Source organism: Propithecus coquereli, unplaced genomic scaffold (assembly GCF_000956105.1).
Source record: "Propithecus coquereli isolate 6110/MARCELLA unplaced genomic scaffold, Pcoq_1.0 Scaffold676, whole genome shotgun sequence".
Classification (NCBI taxonomy): Eukaryota; Metazoa; Chordata; class Mammalia; order Primates; family Indriidae; genus Propithecus; species Propithecus coquereli.
The window spans coordinates 199,846-219,020 of NW_012152796.1; the positions used below are offsets into that span (position 1 = coordinate 199,846).

The following is a 19,175-nucleotide window of genomic DNA, read 5'->3' on the forward strand; positions in this document are numbered from 1 at the left end:
GCCAGGGTGGTGGAAACGTTCCAGCAAAAACCCCTTGCAGGGTCCTGGGCCAGTCATGTCCCCTCCTGCAGCTTGATTTGATCTCTGCTAGGTTGTTTTGTTGTGAAGGCAAATGAAATAAAGGATGGAGCATGTCTAACTTGGGGACCTCAGTAAACGTGAATGGGCTAACCTCCATGGGTGCTCTTCCACCTGGCCCATGACTTCTCTCTCATGGGGCAATCCTGCGGGTCCCTAAGAGTAATTGGCATCATTGCTGGGTCTGCAGAGATGCAGGTTTGGGTGAAGGGTGGGTTTGGCCTGCAGGATCCACTGGGCTTGGCCAAATTTGGGGAGATAGCCCATCTCTCACCTGGTACCCCTACCTCTCTATCCTGGGGAGCAAAGAAGGGCGTCTCCTCCCACAAGGGAGAAGTCCCAGGTCCCAGGAAATTTGAAGGAAGTTCTGTGGCTGATCAGGGAAGGGACATGGGTCTGTCTCCTGACCCCTACTCCTGGCCCCACACTGTGACGTTGGTGTTATGCAGTCCCCGGCCAGGACACCCAGTGCCCCACTGTCCCTGCATCCTTTGCTGAGACTGAGATGGCAGCATCATTGGTCAGCTCACTAGGCTAAGGAGCCAGAGCGGTGAATAAGAGGGACAAGGTTTCTACTATCAGGGCACGAGTATAAAGTCAACAAGGTAACTGCAGAGTGTGGTAAGTGCTGGGAAGGAAGAAAACTGGCTAGAATGGCAGAGAACAAAGTCGGGGAGCCCTTCCATGGTGATGTAGGGCGACCAGGGAAGGATCCTCTGAGGTGTTTAAGTCCAGCTCTTCAAAGAAGCAGCATTTTGTGGTTGCAGGTCTTGGAAACCCAATTCACAGTGCACCTGGGAAGAGTTTATTGGCTTGCACAAAGAGAAGGTGTAGCAGCAGTGGATTTCAGGTATGGTTGAATTTTGTCAGGAAACTCCTTCCATCTCTGTCTTTTTAAAAATGTTTTTAGAACTTGTCTATTATCTGTTTTATTTATTTTATTTTATTAATTATGTATTGTCCTTGATTACATTCACGTTTCACAGAACAGCTGTCTTGCTCCCATGTGTTGGCTGCATTCACGTGCAGGTTCTCTCCCTTCGAGTGCTTTCTACAAACCCACAGGGGATGGCAGAAAATGACCAGGATTGGGATTCTGATTGGAACTGGGGTCAGATGACCATCCCTGAACCAAACTCTGATTGGCCAGGGGAATGTAATACTCTGCTTAGTCAGTAGAATCGAGTGCTCTATTGGCCAGGGGAATGGAGGGCTCTGATTGGCCAGGTCTGCCAGGGGTCCGGTTAAGCCAGCCGAGGCAGAGCAGGCTGAGGCCTGAAGCTCCCATGTGATGCGTGGGCTCGGAAACCCCATTGATTTCTCCCACAGATTTCAAGGATGAGGAGGAGCGAGTTAAATGAGAAGAGGGCAGGTAGGGGGAGTTCCTGGCAGAGGGGACAGCAAGGGAAAGACCGGAATGGGGAAGAGAACGTGAACTGTCTGAGGCAGTCAGGAGAAGCCCTCACCCCCTCAGGTGGCTTCTTTCATCCCTTTGCTTCCTCTGTCAGAGCACTTACCCTTCTGGGCTGGGCCTGAGTCTGGCTTCTCTCCCCACAGGCTGAGGCCCTCCCTGCCTCCCCCGTGTGGGGTCTGGGCTTCCCTGGCTGGGGACAGGGAAGACCACCCAGCCAAAGCAGGCAAGGGTGAGAACCTGCCCTCACCACAACCGTCGTCCCCCCACATAGGCCTTTGATGAGCTGAAAGGAGCCCCCAGTTACGTGTGCAGAGATGCAGTGCCCGGTACGAGCAGAGGACAGCAACCAGACTGATGTATTCCCACCCACCGAGGGGGGCAGCCCAGTGACAGCCGAGGCACAGCTCCCCAGGGTTCTTCACACACACACACACACACACAAACACACACACCCCTCCCTCCTCCCTCCCTCTGTCTCTCATGCAACCCCGCCCCCCATATTCTGTGCAGTCAGGAAGAGAGGTTCTGAAAACAGGAAGTCAGGAGGCACATCCTGAGGTCCCTAAGAGCTTCCTCGCACTGACCTTGGTGTCAGATGCAGTGGTTTAGGGCCGGGGGGTGGGAGGACAACAGGGCATACTGGCACACAAGGAACACACCTCATGACAGAATAATAACAATTATTATAATAACAGTATCATACATCCAGGACAAACCCAGCTGCCCCAAGCCAACTGCAAAATCCCTATGTACAGTAGAGTCTACGTGGGTGGAGGACAGGGCTGCCTGTCTGCACCCCTAGGCCTTGCTCAAACCAGCTCCCGAGGAGGGGCCGGCCCCTCCTCCTGCCTCCTCCTGAAGCTTGGCACAGGCTGGGGAGGCTGGCACTGCCAACGCCACCCCTCTGTGTGGGCAAGCCTGCACCAAGGGGTAGGCCCCCATCCCCCCGGGGGCCTGGCTGCACGGATGGGTGAGCCTATGAGGGAACAGATGGTGGCAGCTGTGGGGTGTGGCTCCTGAGTCCCCTTTTCACCTCTCCTGGCTCTTCCTGCGGGCCTGCCCATGGCAGGAAGGGGCCAAGGACACTCATGGCACAGACAGGGCATGCAGAGCGGACCCAGGGCATGCTTGGCCCGCCAGGCACCATGCAGCCAGCCTGGACTGTAGGGCAGCTGTCAGAGGGCCAGGTGGGCAGTGGAATTCGAGGCTCCCCCAGTGGGCTGGGCAGCTGATTCAGTCTGTGATGGGGCCTCCTGAGAGCTGGGCCCTTGGGCAGGCAGCTGCAGAAATTCTGGAAGCACCAGGTCCTCTTTTCGCAGAAGGCCCCTTTGGTCATGGGCCCCGCTGCTCTGCACCCGGTTCAGCAGCTCCACCAGGCCTGGGGGCAGCCACAGATTCAGAGGGCCCATCGTAGCAGACCTGATCATGCTAGCTCACCACAATTCTGCTGTCTTATTGCGGCCACAGCCTCCCTGACCCCAGCACCAACGGCCCCTGGCCCAGCCCCTCCGGTCCCCCACCCCTCCAATGGCACCCAGGTCTCTGCCTCAGGTCAAGCTTCTCTGATGTCACCCTCAAAGGTCCTCAAGCCCACTGTATTAGTCCCTCTGATCCCCGTTCCCCAATATACCTTCGATGTCACAGGTCTGCCGCTTCCCAGTGGCACTACTGGACACCTTCACCAGCGAACTGGGGGGCAGTGGAGGGGGATGGATGGCCTTGTCTTGGGTTCTAGGCAGGCAGCCCTGTGAGAATGTGGGGTCAGAGCCACAACCAGGAGGGGAGAAGCAGCCGGTGGAAGAGGGTGCCCCGGCTCTCACTCACCTGGCTGCGGCAGGGGGATATGTTACCGCCTTCGGAAATCTTCGCACCTGCGGCACAGAGCCCACCGTTAGTGTTTGTCTCCCGCCTGGACTCCCTTCCTCCAGGGCCAGAGCCGTCCCCAGAGATCAAACGCGGGGCCAACGTTCCCTACCTGGAAGAGTGTTCAAAACTAGTCTCTGGGCCGCCACCGAGCTCACTAGCTTCTCCAGATCCAGTGGCTGCTTTTCGCCTGGCTGCGAGGAGAGGTCAGTAGCCCGCGGGACGGGCAGCCGGCTCCCTGCCGCCCTGCCCCGGCCCCGACCCCGCCGCCCGGCAGCTCACCCGGTGCAGCGCCACCTGTTGCGGGGTCAGGCCGTGCTTCTCCAGGATGGGCTGCAGCGCCTCCTGCAGCCGCTTGGTGGGCTTGGCCGAGATACGCACCACGCGCTCCAGCGCCGCCAGTTCCAGCCTGCACGCGACCCCGGGATGCCGAGGGGCGGAGGGCCGGCCCCCTCCCCCAACCCGTCAAGGTACAAGCTCGAGAAAGGGCGGGGCCTTAACCCGGGGCGGGGCTATCAAGAGGGGCGTGGCCTGGATGCCAGGTAGCCAGAGGAGGGCCAGCCTTGCGGGCGGGACACTTACTCGAAGGTGATCCTGTTCTCCAGCCGCACTTCCTGATCCGCCAGCACCGTGCAGTCCTGATCCAGGACCAGGGCCTTCTGCGGATGCCAGGCAGGGTCTGAGTCTCTCGCCCCACCCTGAGCCATCCCTGGGGGTTCTGAGAGAACACCTTCACTTCCCCTGTGGCCGCCACTGGGCCTCCCTAGAGGGAGGGAAGGTGGCCAGGAGAGCTATAGGGGAGCAGACGAGGCGGGGAGTGGCGGATAAGGCTCCAGGCTGGAGTCGGAGCCTGGTAAGGACAAGGCCAGGGAGAAAAGCGGCAAGAATGCTGGACACGCTTGGAAAAGGATTGGCGTTACAGGAAACAGCTGTGGCATTAAATGGTAATGGCGGCCTATGCTTCCCAGGACAGGACAGGACCTACCCACTGGACAGCTGCCCCCTTGTCCCTCAGGCATGTGAAACCCCATCAGACCAGCTGGATGCATTTCCTCCCTCACCATCCACCTTCAGTCAGCCTCTCAAGCCTTGTCCCATCTTTGACATTTGTCCAGTTCTCTCCATTTCCCTCCTACTAAGGACACTTCTTGTCTACTCATTGCAAAAATGTCCCCCCATGAGGCCAGAGGATATGAAGCATCTGGCACAGTGCCTGGCACACAGCAGGCACATAAACAGTAACTGCCATGATTATGGCCCCCAGAGGCCCCACTGCCTGCTCCAGCCCAGGAGTGGGGGTGGGGGCAGCCTTGCCCAGGCAGTGGGCCTATGCTATGCTGCAGGGACAGGTGGAGAGTGGGCAGTGAAGTTATATTTAGCAGGCATGAAAGCCCATCTGGGCTGCTGGCAGCTGCTCTGGCAGCCTGAGAGAGTGGGTAGAGCACCCCCTACTACTGCCCTTGCACCCCCAAGCTCCAGGCCCCTGGCCCCTGAACGTGCCCTGCAAGTACCCCCTCCAGGCCTTCCCTTAAGATGTTCCCTCTGCCTGGAACATCCTCCCCCGTAGCTCTGCCAGGCAAACTCGTTCCCATCCACATCAACTGCTGCTTCTTCCACGAAGTCTTCCAAACACCAGCCAGAAGTGCCTACCTTCCCCCAAGAGACACACTCTGGAAGTTTCACTCCTCCTCCTGATCATATCCTGCCTGGCTTACCTCCAGCCTGTGGGCCTGGAGGACAGCCCCAGGTCGGGGTCCCTCTACCCACCCACCTGGCAGGGCCTTAAGACTTGTCTGCTAGGTGAATGAAATCCTGACGGTCCCCTGGAATGCAGCATTCTTCCTTTATATCCCCCTTGCTGGGTGATTAAGTTTAAAGCCAGTTTTTTTCCCCCTAGACTCTTCTTTAAAGTTTAATGCTAGTGTGCACCTAAAGGAAAGCAGTTCATTGGTTAGATGCAGTCGGCTGCCCCTAGTGGCTGAGGAGGCAAGGGCTCCCCACAGAGGGGCCTGCGGGGATGGCACTCTGAACTAAGAGCGACGGGAAACAGCCCAGCTCCAGCAGTGGTTCTCCCCTGCTTCACCCCTGAGCCCACATAGTGGGATATGTGCTCTAGGGAAGCTGGAAATGGATGGGTATTGGGTGGGGGATGGGTGGGTGTCTGAGTTTGAGTGAGAAGCTGGTGCTAGGGGTGGTTTGGAGTTGGGTGTGGGGATGGGAGTGCTGTGGTGAGGGCTGGAGTCAGGAAGGTGGGGTTTGAATTAGAGTTGGTCTGAGAGATTAGAAATGGAGTTGGGTTTGGAGTCATCACTGAGCAGAGAGAGGAACGGAGTTGGGGTCAGGATCAGGAAGAAGGTTGTAGCTGGGGCCAGGCCAGATTCGCACCTGCTCATTGCCCACCAGGTAGACCTTGATGTCGGGTATCGAGAGTCCTCGTTTCTCACAGATCCCTGCCAGCATGTCGCGGATGGTGAGGCCGGGTCGGGCCAGGGCCAAGGAAGCTGTGCCATCGGGCAAGTACACACAGCAGTACTTCCCTGGCCGGGTTTCACTGTCGCCTTCTGTGCTCCCAAGGCTTTTCCGGTGGCTCTGATTTGGGGCAGGAGTGGCGAGGGCATGCACACAGATACACAGAGATGGGCAAACTCACTGGGGCTCAAACATGCACCTACATGCCCAAGGGCATACCTATAGGCAGGCAAAGGTACGTCCTCCTACAGGAACACATGCATGTACACCCAGGCATATGGGTACCTAGAGACAGGTCCACCCACAGACCCACACACATGCTGTGTACGTCTGGGCACGCACATGCCCACACGCCTGCTGACTGAGGATGTGCACCCATCACACACGTGGGGACCAATGTAGTGAGGACGGGAAGAAAGTGAGGAGGCTGAAGGGTTGGCTGTGCAGAGCCAGCTGGGAGATGGCAGTGGGGCCCAAGGCTGGGAATGATGGCAACCACATAGAGGGGCCTGAGCAGTGGCCCTAGCCCATAAGGCCCCTGGTCTCCTTGGGGAGTCGGCTCACCTCGGATTTGCTGCTGACGAAGGCAAGGAAACCAAGGTCCAGACTGGCGGAGGAATTGAGGGAGCCCTGAGACTCTCTGCGCAAGGCGGAGTTTGCAGCCCCGCTGGCCAGCTCTAGGGAAGAGGAAGCAATGAACCTGAACAGCCCCTCCGCCCCTCACCCATCCCTCTGCTAAAGCCTCTCCCCTCCCTGGTGGACCTTGTTTAGAGCCATCCGGCAGGGGCCCAGTGTGGTTTCTGAACTTCTGGGGCCTAGCCACCCAGGGGAATGTGGTCACAGGAACTTGCGTTTTGATTTGCACAGACTTACATACTCGACTGGCTGTGGGCCACGTAGGAGTAAGGGAGAGCTCCCCAAATTTGCCCAAACTCTTGTACCCCGTCTCTGTGGCCCACTCTTGCCCTCACCCCTGCGAAAGGACTTGCGGAGCGGGCGGCCCCCAGGACCCTCGGCAGATGGCAGCTGCCCCAAGTCCTCCACGCCCAGAGGCAGAGACTTCCCGGCCTTCAGCTTCGGCTTCTGCGGGTACAGGGAAGGCGCTGGCACCGGGCTGGGCCTTAGCCCGCACGCAGACTGTGGGCACACACCCGCAGATCTGCACGGGAGGCGTCCCCTCTTGCGTACGGTCTACAGGGCCCCTTGCCTCCGACCGCCCAGCCCCAACCCCGTCCGCACCTTCCTCGTGGAGTCAGGGCTGCCGAGGCGTGAGGAGCCGGGCCCCCGCAGGGGGCGCCCCTCGGCCTCTGCTAGCAGGCACTCGCGGTAGAGCGGGGACTTGACGAAGCGCGCGTAGCTGTCAAACTTCATCAAGTTGAAGATCTGCCGGGACAGCGCGGGGAGCGTGAGCCGGGGCCGACCCGGTCCCCAACCTGGGCCGGGGGAACCCCTAGCCCCGCCCTCACCTCCGTGCCCACCTCCAGGGGCCAGGCCCTGCCCCCACTCGTGGCCCCGCCCCGGTGCTCAGGTAGGCTCCGCCGCTGGCCCGTCCTTCTCCGCAGCCTCTCGTACAGCCCTTTGACCACCGCCCTGCCCCTGCATGGGCCCCGTCCCCGCCTCCACATTCACCTCCCCTTCGCCGCTCAGGCTCGGCCCCAGGATCTGACCCGGTCCCTGCCCCTTTCTCTCCCCTCCAAGGTCACGCCCCCGGGACCGCCCACCTGAAGCTGCTGTGCCCGAAACATGTCCGGCCGGGGCTCGGCCAACACCTCCTCGCCGAGCCAGGCCTGCCGGTCGATGTTCACTGGGCTCAGCGCCTGGCTGGACAGGAACTCCTGGTAGATGTTCCGGGCCTCCTGAGCTAGCTGAGGGAGGAGGGACAGGAGAAGGTCGGGGGCGTGGCGCAGGCCCGGGGCCCCCCCACATCCCCTGCCCAGCTCGCCCTACTCGCCACCTGCTGGGTGTCGCTGGCTGGGATCTGCTGGAAGCGCTCGCAGGCCTTCCAGAAGGTCACGTTCTCCGCGCTGAACTCCTTCTTCAGGAACTCCTGGGGGGCGGGCGCAGTCAGAGACACAGAGATGGAATCTGGGGATGTGCTCGAAGAGACTGGGACTACAGACAGTCTCCGGAGACAGGGCCAAGACACCAAGCCAGACAGATAGGGCCAGACAGACAGATGGAGCCAGTTCTGGAGGCACAGAGAAAATGAGAGGCAGAGCCAAGGACAGAGAAGGAAGAAGAGCTCCCAGCTGGGAGAAGAGGAAGAGGGTGCCAAAGGAAGGCTAGACAGAGGGAGTGACAGAGGAGCCGGCTCTGACCAGCCTGAAGCTCCATCCATGCCCTCCCGTGCCCCTCTCCCATCCCCTCACCCCAGGACTTACAGTGAAGTAAGCCAGGCCCAGTGGGTCCTGCAGCAGCCGCTCGAAGGACAGGGCCCAGCTGGCCACGGTCTGCTCTTCGGTGGGGAAGGGGCTGCTGGGGCCACTGGGGAGGCTGTGGATGCTGAGGGAGCTGCCGCGGCCCTCGCCCTGGCCCTGGGGACCTGCCACGCTGCTCAGCTCTGCAGGGGGATGGACAACCAGGGGTGAGCCTGTTGCCTTCCCCAGCCCCTGGCCGAAGCCCACCCCCAGGTGGGCATCTGCTCTGCAGGCACCTTCTCTGGAAAGATAGCAAGGGGCAGGGGTGTCCACATCCGTTTCCACTCCCTCCTCCCTCCCCCTCAGCCAGGCCTCCCCCACACATGCTGTTACTCACCTCCATCTGAGACAGCCAGGACCTACAAGAGACCCAAAGTGGAAAGTCAGAGCCAGGTTCAGTGAGGATTCCCAAGGGACAGTTCTGGGCCCAGCGCACAGGAGCTAGAACTGTGTCTTCCTCCACATGGAGAGCCATGCTGGCCATCCCCAGCAAGTCTCTGCTTGGCCAGGGTTTTGCTCCCTCTCCGTCCTGTGCCAACCACTGTGTTCAGGGACTTATGTCAGGTACCTTCCAGTCGCCCTGCTAGGTGAGCCCAGTGTGCATAGTGTGGTAGATAGGAGCAGACTTTAGCCTGTCTCTGTCACCTACTAGCTGTGTGACTTTGGGCAAGTTAGTTAACTAGTTTACCTCCATCTGTAAATAGGGGATGACACTAATAATAGAATCTTCCTTCCCGGGGCTGTTGTGAGGACCAAATCAGTTTAATCTAATTACAGTATCTAGAGCAGTGACCAGCATGTGGTAAGGCTATATCAACATTTGCTGTTGTCTTTGAGGAAGGAGAGGTGGCCCGGTAGCCAATGATTGCCTTATTGCAACTGTTTCCTTCTGGGGCCCAGGGTCTCTGACAGGTCCCACCCCACCTTGGGCAGCACCGGATGCTGTTTTGTAGTGTAGAGCAGTGGTTCTCAAGCTTTAGTGTAGAGTGACTGGGAGGACCCCACCCCTGGAGATTCGGGGTCAGTAGGTCTGGGATGGGGCCTGAGGCTCTCTGTTTCTTGGAAGCTCCAAGGCGGTGCTGGTGCTGCTGGCCCAGGGGCCGCACTGTGGGTAGCATGCTGGAGAGGCCAACTCCACTTCTCTGGGAATCCCAACCACTAGTGAAACAGAAAAACCCTCCTCTCAAAATGACTCTAGCCGTGGTTTCCCTTGGCTCTCTTTCTACCTTCCTAGCAGCTTCTCCAGCTTCCTCATGAACACCTACCCACGCGGTGTGGCCTCTGCCCCTCCCTAGCTCTGTCCCAGGCCCTTTGTCCCATCCACGGATCCCCAGCTCCAAAAGCAGCCAAATTCCTGCTAACATTTCCCTCCAAATGTCCCATGAGCCCCTCAAACTCAGCCAGTCCCAGATGGAGGCACCCCCTGCCCCCACCAAAACAGAGAGCCCACCCAGCTTCACTGTATCCCAGCTTTCTTCCAGCGCCTGGGCTCCCCACACCGGGGCTTGGGTCATCCTCGGCCCCCGTTTTTCATTATGCGCTGTCTCTTCTTTCCATCCCCACCAGAAACAGGCCTGCAAACATTTGCTCCCCAAGAAAGCACCCCCTGCCCTCCTGGCTGGAATCTCCTCTGCTCCCCACCCACCCTGGGAGCACCCAGTTCACAGAGCAGCCATTCGAGGGTCAGATCGGCCTGCAGATATGTAGGACATTATTATTATCTTGGCCTTCAGAGTTTTTTAAGTTTAAAGAGGTTTCCCACATTTAAAAATCAAGAGATTTTTACACAAAACCCCAGCTTTCTGTCTGTTAAGATTCTGATGCTCCAGCTTCTTCCCAGTATGACAACCTTGGCTGGCACTGAGCAGCCACCACCTTCCCTAGAAGAGGCTCACATTCTCCTCAGGGGCCCCTGGGGCCAGTTTGATGCATGAATGTTACTTGAGACAGGCTCAAATTTGGGAGGTCAAATTTGTGCTGTGTGACCTTGGACAAGGCACTTAACCTCTCTGTGCCTCAGTTTCTTCTAAAAATGGGGCAAATAATGGTCTTGATTCAAAGGAGTGCTGCGATTAAATGTGTTAAATATATATAAAGAACTCAGAACACTATCTGACATGTAGTCAATGTTCAAGGAACCTTACGATTGTTGGGGTTATTGTATTAGTGCTGGTGCCTGACCCTCCTGGGCACCTGCCACCCCTGCCATAGAGGAAAGAGCACAGGTGTTGGGGTCTGTCAGACCTGGATTCAAATCCCAGCCCTGCTTTTTTCTAGCTTTACAACTTTGGGCTCCTTCCTGAGCTCGCCTCCCCTGTGGCGCTCTGGGACACGAAGTCTCTGGCGACAGAAACTGTGTGCAGAGCGTGGCTGGGCGGGGAGCCGCTCCAGTACACCGTCCTGCCGCCTCCTGCTGGCCTGCGCCCCCAGCCTCTGCCCTCCCCCGGGTGACCTGCGTTATGACAGTCATTTCCCCCCGCGAGAGGCGGTGCTTCCACGGCTACAGGAGAAAGTCCTATCTCTGCCTCGGGTGTGAAGAGGGCTCCTTCCAGCCTACACTTGCCCTCCCCCCACAGCTTCCCCGTCCTGCACCTGCCTGCGCCCCCAGGCTGCTCCGTGCTCCCAGAATCATCCGGACTCCATCCTCTGCTGTGGCTGCCTGGCCCTGCCCTCCTTGGGCATCCACCGAGCCTCTGTCCTGCCCTCTAACCCCATCAGCCTCTCCCGTGCTCAGAGCCCTCGGTGGCTGCAGGAGCCCCAGAGGTGGCCACGGGTGCTGGGGCTGCTGCCAGCCCACACTCTGATTTTGTTTGGCCCTCAGAAGTTTTATTTTCTACATTCTGTTCAATAGAATGTCTGTGTCGTCAGGGGGCTGGCGCCCAGGTCCTCCTCTCCAGGCCCCTCCCCTCTCGTCATCCCACCCAGGCCCATTCCCTGCTCCCAGAGGCACGGTTGCCAGGTTACAGACAAAACCTTACCTGAGCCTGACTAATGAACCCCTTCAGCCTCACCCATTTCCCTCCCCCTCACCTCCACCCTACACTTGATCAAACTTTTCTGTTTTCCCCACACTCCTGCACACTCCTGCTTCCAGCCTTGCCGTTGCCTCTGCCTGGGTATCTGCTCCCACGCCCGCCATGGCATGGCTCCCTGATCTCTGCCCATTGACATTAGTCCACCCAACCCAGCCCCTGATCCACCTCCCGCCACACGCATGCCCACCCCTGTCCAGGCCTCTCCTTGCCAGTCTAGTCGCCCCTGGAAGACATGCCTGGTTGATGAGGGGGTGGCATCCGAACACCCTTCTCAAGAAGCACCCTCCTTGCCCTGGTGCTCCCCAGCAGCCACGAGCATCCTGCCCTGGCACCCCCTTCACCAGGGACACTGGGCCTCTGAACGCCCACATCTGCTGCCCGCAGTGCTCCAGCCCAGCCTCTCCTGCCCCTAGCTGTTGACACATAGCTGAGACCGTGTAGGGTGGAACTCTAACATGGGAGGGAGTCCGATTTCAGCTCTGCCGTCCGGGGGAAAGTAACTTCTCTGAGCCTCAGTTTCCTGCTGTGTAGTGTGGGGCTCAGCACTCCGGTCTCCTGAGGCTGCTGGGAAGGTCGAAAGCAGCCCCGCCAGCTGTGCTGAGCAGGGCTGGCCTCACCCCCCCTTAGCCTGCTGGAGGAGAAGTGGTGGGTAGATGGGGAAAAGGGGAAGAAAGGGTGAGGAAGGGTGTGGTGGCCAGTGACACCCCCGACCCATGGTCGGACCTCAGCCGCCCATACTTCTTTCTTAGGAAGTGGGCCCTGGAGGAGCTGCTGGTACCTGAGAATACCGAAGTGAGGGAGAGCCCCAAGTTCCCTGAGCTCTGACTGTGTGACAGGCACCCTCTGGTAGCACACATCGTGTTCTCACTCCACCTTTGCATCTTTATCTTGCGTGGCAAGTATTACCGCCCCCATTTTACAGATGAGAAACCAAGCCCCGAAAAATCACACAGCTGGGAAGTGGCGGAGCTGAGATTAAACCTTAGGTTTGCCTGACTCTGGAGCCTGAAATCTCCCCGTCCTCCATCCAGGTGCTTCCCTGTGGGGGCCAGGAGGGCTTTGGAGGCCCAGGGCCCCAGCCTGCAGGGCACAGGTGGCCAAGACCGATTGGGATGAAGGGCCCAGGGGCTCCTCTTGAACTGTGCCCTCTGGAGGGGCCAGGCCTTGAAGGGAGCGCCGATTTACTGAGCATCTTCTGTGCTGGCCCCTCTACCATTTCATCGTAGCTTGAGGAAACTGAGGCTGCAAGACTCTCTCTGGGGATGTCCACACAGAACCTGGGTGTCTGGTCCCGTCAACTTGAGCCACGCTGTGGAGCTGACCCCTAGCCTTGACCTGTCTATAAGGCCACCCTGAACTTGAGTGCCTGGCCCCAAGCTGGATGCCAGAAACACAGAGGGAGATACGTGGGCTTTGCCTTGCAAGTCTCCTTGCCAGGAGGGGACGACTAATCAGGCCCCCTGACAGTGGCGGAATAGGACAGCTGCCCCTCTCCAGGCTTAACTCCCAGCCTCCCTTCGGGCCACGTCCCTGTACACACGCCCTGTTTTCCCACATCCAGGCCTCTGCCGTGCCCTTCCCTCCCCTAGCCTGGTATGCTTCAGGCACTGGCCCCTATGCCATGGCGTACGGAGCCAGTCAAGAAGTCAGTTCTCCCTTGCTGAGTCCAGGTCAAGCTTTCTCCACCCCTGACCTGTGTGGCTGTCACCCAACCCTGAATTTTCTTCTGGTCTTTTGCCTGTGTCTTTTGTGCCTTGCTAGACCGGGGGCTGCATGAGGGCAGGGTAGGGCTGGTGGGCTGGGTCTGCCGCGCCTAGGGTAGGGCAGCACTGACCAGGCCCTGAGGAGGGGTTGCTAAATGAGTGAGTGAATGAATGAGTGAACAAATGAAATGGCATTTGGGGTTGTGTGAACACATCCCTGGGAGGGGGCTGGGAGCCACCTCTAAGTGACAGGTTTCACCGCAACTGCCTGACAAGCTGAGTGGCAGAGGCGAGGCTGACGGCTGAAGCTGCGTGGCTGGGAATGACGGGTGGAGGGTGCCGAGCCAGGTGGGCCGGGAGGTCCAGAAGCTGACCCCCTACTCGCTGCTGCACATTGTTTACTCTTCTGAGCCTCCCTTGGGAGGTGACTTGCAGAGGGTCCAGACACCTGGCCCCAGGTGCTCTCCATCCACACCCCTGCCACGATGCCAGTGCCTGTCCACCCCTACTGCCCTGGCCAAGAGTGGCCTCAGAGAACTGCCTAGTGACCAGCCAGCAGGCAATCTGTGACGCTTGGGATTCTAAGGGTCACAGAGATGGCACAGAGTTCACAACGGGCACAGGAAGGGCAAAGGTAAACTGTGTGGGGTAGTTTTGAGAGGAGCAGGGCATCCGTGGGCTGGATGGAACTGGGGCAGAGTCTGGGGGCGCCCTCCCTACTCTGAATGACTCTTGGGTGGAGAAGTCACGGCTGACACAGGAGGGGCAGAGGCAGGTTTGTCTCCAGGTCCCTCAGCTGCCCTGCAGTTCTGGACACTGTTCCAGAAGCATCAGTCCAGCTGCCCTCCCAAGTGGGCCTGGGGTTGCTCCTCTTTGGCTCCCTGGCGGGGACAGCCCAGCAGGGGCGAGCCAAGCATCATGCCACTGGGGTGGGCATGCAGGGCAGATGGGCTCTTCTTGAACTTTCACAGCTGGGCTGGCAGTAGAGACAGCAAGGTGGGGTCTGAGCGGGCTTTGGAGGACTTGCCTCTGTCCCACCCAGCTGGCCTGGCCTGGGCCATGAGGAGGTGCTAGAGGAAGGAGAGACAGAAGCAGATCTCGGGAATTAGGAGGCAGGAGTAGGGGTGGGCAGCTCAGCTGAAGAGGGGCTGAAAATGTAGGGGTGTCAGGCTGACATTTACACAGCCCCCGCAATGGGCCAAGGGCCTCGTATTCACTATTCCACTTACTTATCTTATCAAGCCTTTGAGATCCATTCCAATCTCCCTGGTTTACAGATGAGGAAACTGAGGGTCAGAGAGGATTCCCCAAGGGACAACAGAGCCGGGACTGGAACCCAGATCTCTCTGGATCCGTTGGCTTTGTCCCATAGTACTAGGCTGGGGCCTGGTGGGGGAGGCTAGGACACTGGCCTTCCTGAGGTTGTTAGGAGGGATTCTGCCAAGCAGGGGGGGCCCTGGAGAGAGAAGGGAGGCTCAGCACAGCTCACCTCACCTCCAAGGGCAGCTCAAATGAAGGGTTAGGCAGCCAGGAAGAGTGCACAGCAGGTGGGGCAGCTGCAGCCAGGGCTTCCCAGTGTTCAGCCCCCCTGGAAGCTCAGGAACTTCCAGGAGCTGCACCAACCTGCCTTACCCCACTGACACATCCAGGCTGCCCAAAGAACGCTAGTTCTGGCAGGGAGCCTCTGGAGCAGGTCTGGCTAGAGGGCAGTGACCCAGCGAGGGCTGTCACTAACCTGACCTTGGGCACCTAGGGCACGGGTGAAGAGGGGAGGATTGAGGCTGAGTGAGGTGTGGGGGCTTGGGCCACTGTGCGGGGGGACGGGGGCAAGGGGCACAGCAGGTCTCCCGGCTGCTGTGGGACGCAGCCCCAGATCAGGCTCACACCAACAGCAGGTGAGGGAGCAGTGGGGGCTAGACCAGAAGCCTGGGTCCGCTCTGCTCTGGTCTCAGCCCCAGGGTTGTACCAGGCTCCCAGCAGGGCCATCTGGAAGGGTGAGGGCACCGGGTCCCACCGCTTGCTGCTGTCTGTACCCAACTTCTCCCACCTGCTGGCAGCCCGTGAGCTCTTGCCCAGCCCTGCTGGGTGTGCCTCCTGGGCTCTACCCTGGGTGTGCCCACCCCCTCCTCGTGGCCCTGGCCCAGAGCCCACACTCACCATGCGCCCGTTGGGGACGCCCAGGTGCTTGGGCTTCCCTGGCATGCCGCCTCAGATCACGGGTCCCCGCCACGGGGGCTGCCCACCATGGGGACTGTGGGCAGTGCTGGCCAGAGCTTGCACAGTGGTGGGCAGGCGGTGGAGAGAGCCCGCTCGGCTCCCGCGGGCCCTCACATCCTGAAACACCAGCTCACTACCTCTTTTCTCTGCCACAGGAAGTGTCTCTATAGAAACCAAACCACAGAAAGAAGCAAGGTCTAAGAGAGCGAACGCCTCTTCCTACACACACACACACACACACACACACGCACACACATGCTGCCAACACACCCTTGGCAGCTTCCCACACAAGCACCGACACACAGCAGAGGCCTCCATGTGCCCGGCGAGGAGCCAGCTTGTCTGGCCCAGCCCAGGGAGACCTAAGGTCATGTCTGGTTGCACAGGAGGGCATGTAAACATACCTAGGCACCTTTGTACACCATGGCAGAGCTCCTGCGAACATGCATACTCATGCACCGGGACCTGCGTCTCCACATGTGTACTTTACTCAGCATACGCTCATACCTACTGTGTGCCCAGTGCACACTCAGCACCCTGCCCCCAGCAGTTGTGCACGTGCAGTTACTAGCCTGTCCCCACACACCTACAGGCTGTCTTCCCACGCATGTGCCCAGACGTGCAGACAGATGGACAACTTGCATGCATGGCCACGTACACACAGACAATTCACTTGTGCATGCCATAAACACATGGGCTTTCCAGGTGTGGTGGTGTGCGCCTGTAGTCCCAACTACTTGGGAGGCTGAGGCAGGAGGGTTGCTTAAGCCCAGAGATTCAAGGCTGCAGTGAGCTATGATTGCACCACTGCACTCCAGCCTGGGCAACAGAGTGAGACTTTGTCTCTAAAATAAATAAATATAAACACGTGTGCTCTCTCTCATTAGGAGTACCCAGGTGTATGGTTACATGCATGCACAGTCTCCTGGACAGGCACACGTGACAGGCACAACTGCAAATAGACACATCTGTACTCAGACACCCCAGTGACATGTGCAACCATGCACATGCTTACGTACCTGGGTAGGGGAACACATCAGGTACATCTGTGCCCAGAGACATATGTGCATTCACACTCACTCAGGTAGAAATCCCACCTTGGGATTATTGTCTTAGTCCACTCAGGCTGCTATAACAAAAATACCAAAGACCAAGTGGCTTAAACAAAAACATTTATTTCTCACAGTTGTGGGGGCTGGAATGTCCAAGTTCAAGTGCCAGGTGATCTGGTGTCTGGTGAGGTCCCTCTTCCTGGTTTGCAGAGGGCTGTCTTTTCGTTGTGTCCTCACACGGTAGAGAACAGAGACAAAGGAAACCAGCTGTCTCCTGTCTCTTCTTACCAGGGCACTAATGCCATCATAAAGGTCCCAATCTCCTAATACCATCACATTGAGGGTTCGTTTTTTTTTTTGAGACAGAGTCTGGCTCTATTGCCTGGACTAGAGTGTCATGGCGTCAGCCTAGCTCACAGCAACCTCAAACTCCTGGGCTTAAGCGATCCTTCTGCCTTAGCCTCCCGAGTAGCTGGGACTACAGGCATGTGCCACCATGCCCAGCTAATTTTTTCTATATATTTTTAGTTGTCCAGATAATTTCTTTCTATTTTTAGTGGAGACGGGGTCTTGCTCTTGCTCAAGCTGGTCTTGAACTCCTGACCTTGAGCGATCCTCCTGCCTTGGCCTCCCAGAGTGCTAGGATTACAGGCATGAGCCACTGCGTCCGGCTGAGAGTTCATGTTTTAACATATTAATTGTTTGTTTTTTTTTTTTGGAGATAGGGTCTCACTCTGTTGCCCAGGCTGGAGTGCAGTGGCATGATCATAGCTCGCTGCAGCCTTTAACTTTTGGGCTCAAGTGATCCTCCTGCCTCATCCTCCTGAGTGGTTGGGTCTACAAATGCATGCCACCACACCTGGCTAATTTTTTTTTTTTTTTATGTTTTGTAGAGACAGAGTCTTGCTATGTTGCTCAGGCTGGTTTCGAACTCCTGGCCCCAAGTGATCATCCTGGTGGAGCCTCCCAGCATGTTGGGATACAGGATTACAGGTGTGAGCCACCGTACCTAGCCTGAACATACGAATTTTGGGGGGACACAACTTCAGTTCATAGCAAGCAATGTCAGCTGAAGGGTGGTGCCCTGTCCTTCCAGCCCTGACTCAACCCTAGATGAACTTAGGTCCTTTAACCAGAGACCGCAGTTTGCCTCTGTCTTACATGTGCACGCCCCCACTGTAAGGACTTATATTTTACTCTAAGTATGGGCTTACTTAGAGCCCTCAAGGCACCCACCACTCTAGCTTGGGCTACTCTTTCTATAGGGACAAGGCAATCCCCCACCCCTGTCTCCTTATTCCACCCTCTGTCCCACTGCCGCCTCTCCTCTGGGCTGTGACCTGAGCCCTTCAGTGTCAGAAACTGGGTAGCTCTTCTCCACGCATTCGTGTCCTTTTCCTTCTGGGCACTTGGCTAAACTTAATTTCTCAAGCTGCCTCAGTCAGGTGTGGCCATGTGACCAGTTACCACTGATTAAATGTAAATGGAGTGACATGTGTCATTTCTGGGCCAAGGTTTTGAAGAAGTAGGTGTGTGCCCTCCACCCTCTCTCTTTCTCCTTCAGCTGGGTAGATACAGAAGATGAGAGGACCAGGGGATCGTGGGGCCACAAGAAGGAAGGAGCAAAGGTCTGTGCGGCAGTGCGTGAAGGCAAGCCACCCATCGCCCTGGAACGCCAGCGTCCGACAGTCACGTGAGCAAGAAATGAAATTCTTTGAGCTGTTGCGCACACTAGGGCCTACTTGTTACGGCAGCTAGCAACTGCTCTAGCCAACACCTCTTCCCAGACACCTTGCTTCGGGCCACCCAGATGGAGGGATTCAGTCAGATGCGATGTGTGTAAGGGGGAGGGGTGGGGGTTGCTTTTGGGCCTGGCCCATTGCCAATGCGGGTCTTAATAAGGTGTGTGACTGTCAGTGTGCCTCTGGGGGATGGCAGAGTGTGTGCTGTGAGTGGAGACTGCCTGTCTGCTGTGCACGAATCCAGGCCTAGGTTTTACAGGGGGCTCTACAGTTTGCACAGTCTTCTCCCAACATGACTTAATTTGATCCTCACAACCACTCTGTGAGGTGCTCATTATTCCCATTTTACAGAAACAGGAAACTGAGGCTCAGAGAGAAGTGAGTTGCCCAAGGTTATACATCCTGTTAGGAGATCTGCTACGCTGTGAATGTGCCTGTGCCACCACCAGCCCAGGTGCCAACAGCTCGTCCCCCTGCCAAAGGCCCAGTCACAGGCTCTGCCTGGGACCCCCTTCTAAGTCCGTCCTCCCTGCTGTTGCAGAGGTTCCTGTCCCCACCTGCGCACCATGGATGCCAAACCCAGCTCTGACCACATCTTCACCCTGGGACTGCCCATCTCTTGGCCCTTATCTAGTTTTCTCTACTCCGTGAGAGTAGGGCAGTGCCTCCAAGCCACAGAACACTGTTCTCAGCTTCTCTTCCTCTGGCTTCCCACAGGGATCAGTTACTGACATCTGGTCTCCAGCTGGGACTTCTGACCCTCATTCCTTGTGGAGCTCTCCTTGGCTTAGGCCTTGCCCCCTCTCCTCTGGTCATAATAACATCAGTCTCCCTACCCGACAGCCCCCTCCAACCTCTTCTTCTCACCATAGCCAGAGAAATCCACATTGGTCATGCCCATGCTTAAACTATCCCATGCAGTCCTGGGAAAAGGCCATGTTCCTTAGCTGGGAATTGAAGGTCCTTCAGGCTTTGGCCTCAGCCACTTGCTACCCCCTCCCCTTGGACTTCTCAGCCATTCCAAACTGCTTGAATTCCTTATGCTTTCAGACATCCCTCCCTGGCCTTGCATCTCCTGTTCTCTTTGCTGACAATGGTTTCCCCTTTCCTAGTAAATTCCTATTCCTTCTTCATAACCTGATTCCAGGTTCTAGAATAATCATTTTTTCACCAATTACTTATTAA

At 57.7% G+C, this 19,175-nt stretch overlaps 1 protein-coding gene across 1 annotated transcript; it reads right to left on the reverse strand.

Annotated features, from left to right (window-relative positions):
• Positions 1-2,158: 2,158 nt before the first annotated feature.
• Positions 2,159-15,369, reverse strand: RGS14 (regulator of G-protein signaling 14). The gene is made up of 15 exons (XM_012660703.1): positions 15,137-15,369; positions 8,579-8,600; positions 8,206-8,384; positions 7,779-7,871; positions 7,546-7,689; positions 7,064-7,207; positions 6,796-6,907; positions 6,389-6,501; positions 5,741-5,944; positions 3,938-4,014; positions 3,638-3,764; positions 3,468-3,549; positions 3,317-3,363; positions 3,123-3,237; positions 2,159-2,870 (listed from the first exon to the last, which is right to left on the reverse strand). Exons 1-15 carry the CDS (start codon positions 15,179-15,181, stop codon positions 2,668-2,670), a joined length of 1,707 nt encoding a protein of 568 aa, XP_012516157.1. The 5' UTR covers positions 15,182-15,369; the 3' UTR covers positions 2,159-2,667.
• Positions 15,370-19,175: the final 3,806 nt, after the last annotated feature.

Excerpts from the sequence above, each read along its gene's own strand:
- RGS14 (XM_012660703.1), bottom strand. The coding sequence starts at position 15,181 with ATGCCAGGGAAGCCCAAGCACCTGGGCGTCCCCAACGGGCGCATG. Across the intron at positions 8,385-8,578 it reads CCTGGCTGTCTCAGATGGAG|AGCTGAGCAGCGTGGCAGGT; the intron begins GTGAGTAACAGC and ends ATCCCCCTGCAG. Across the intron at positions 6,908-7,063 it reads GCCCTGACTCCACGAGGAAG|AAGCCGAAGCTGAAGGCCGG; the intron begins GTGCGGACGGGG and ends CTGTACCCGCAG.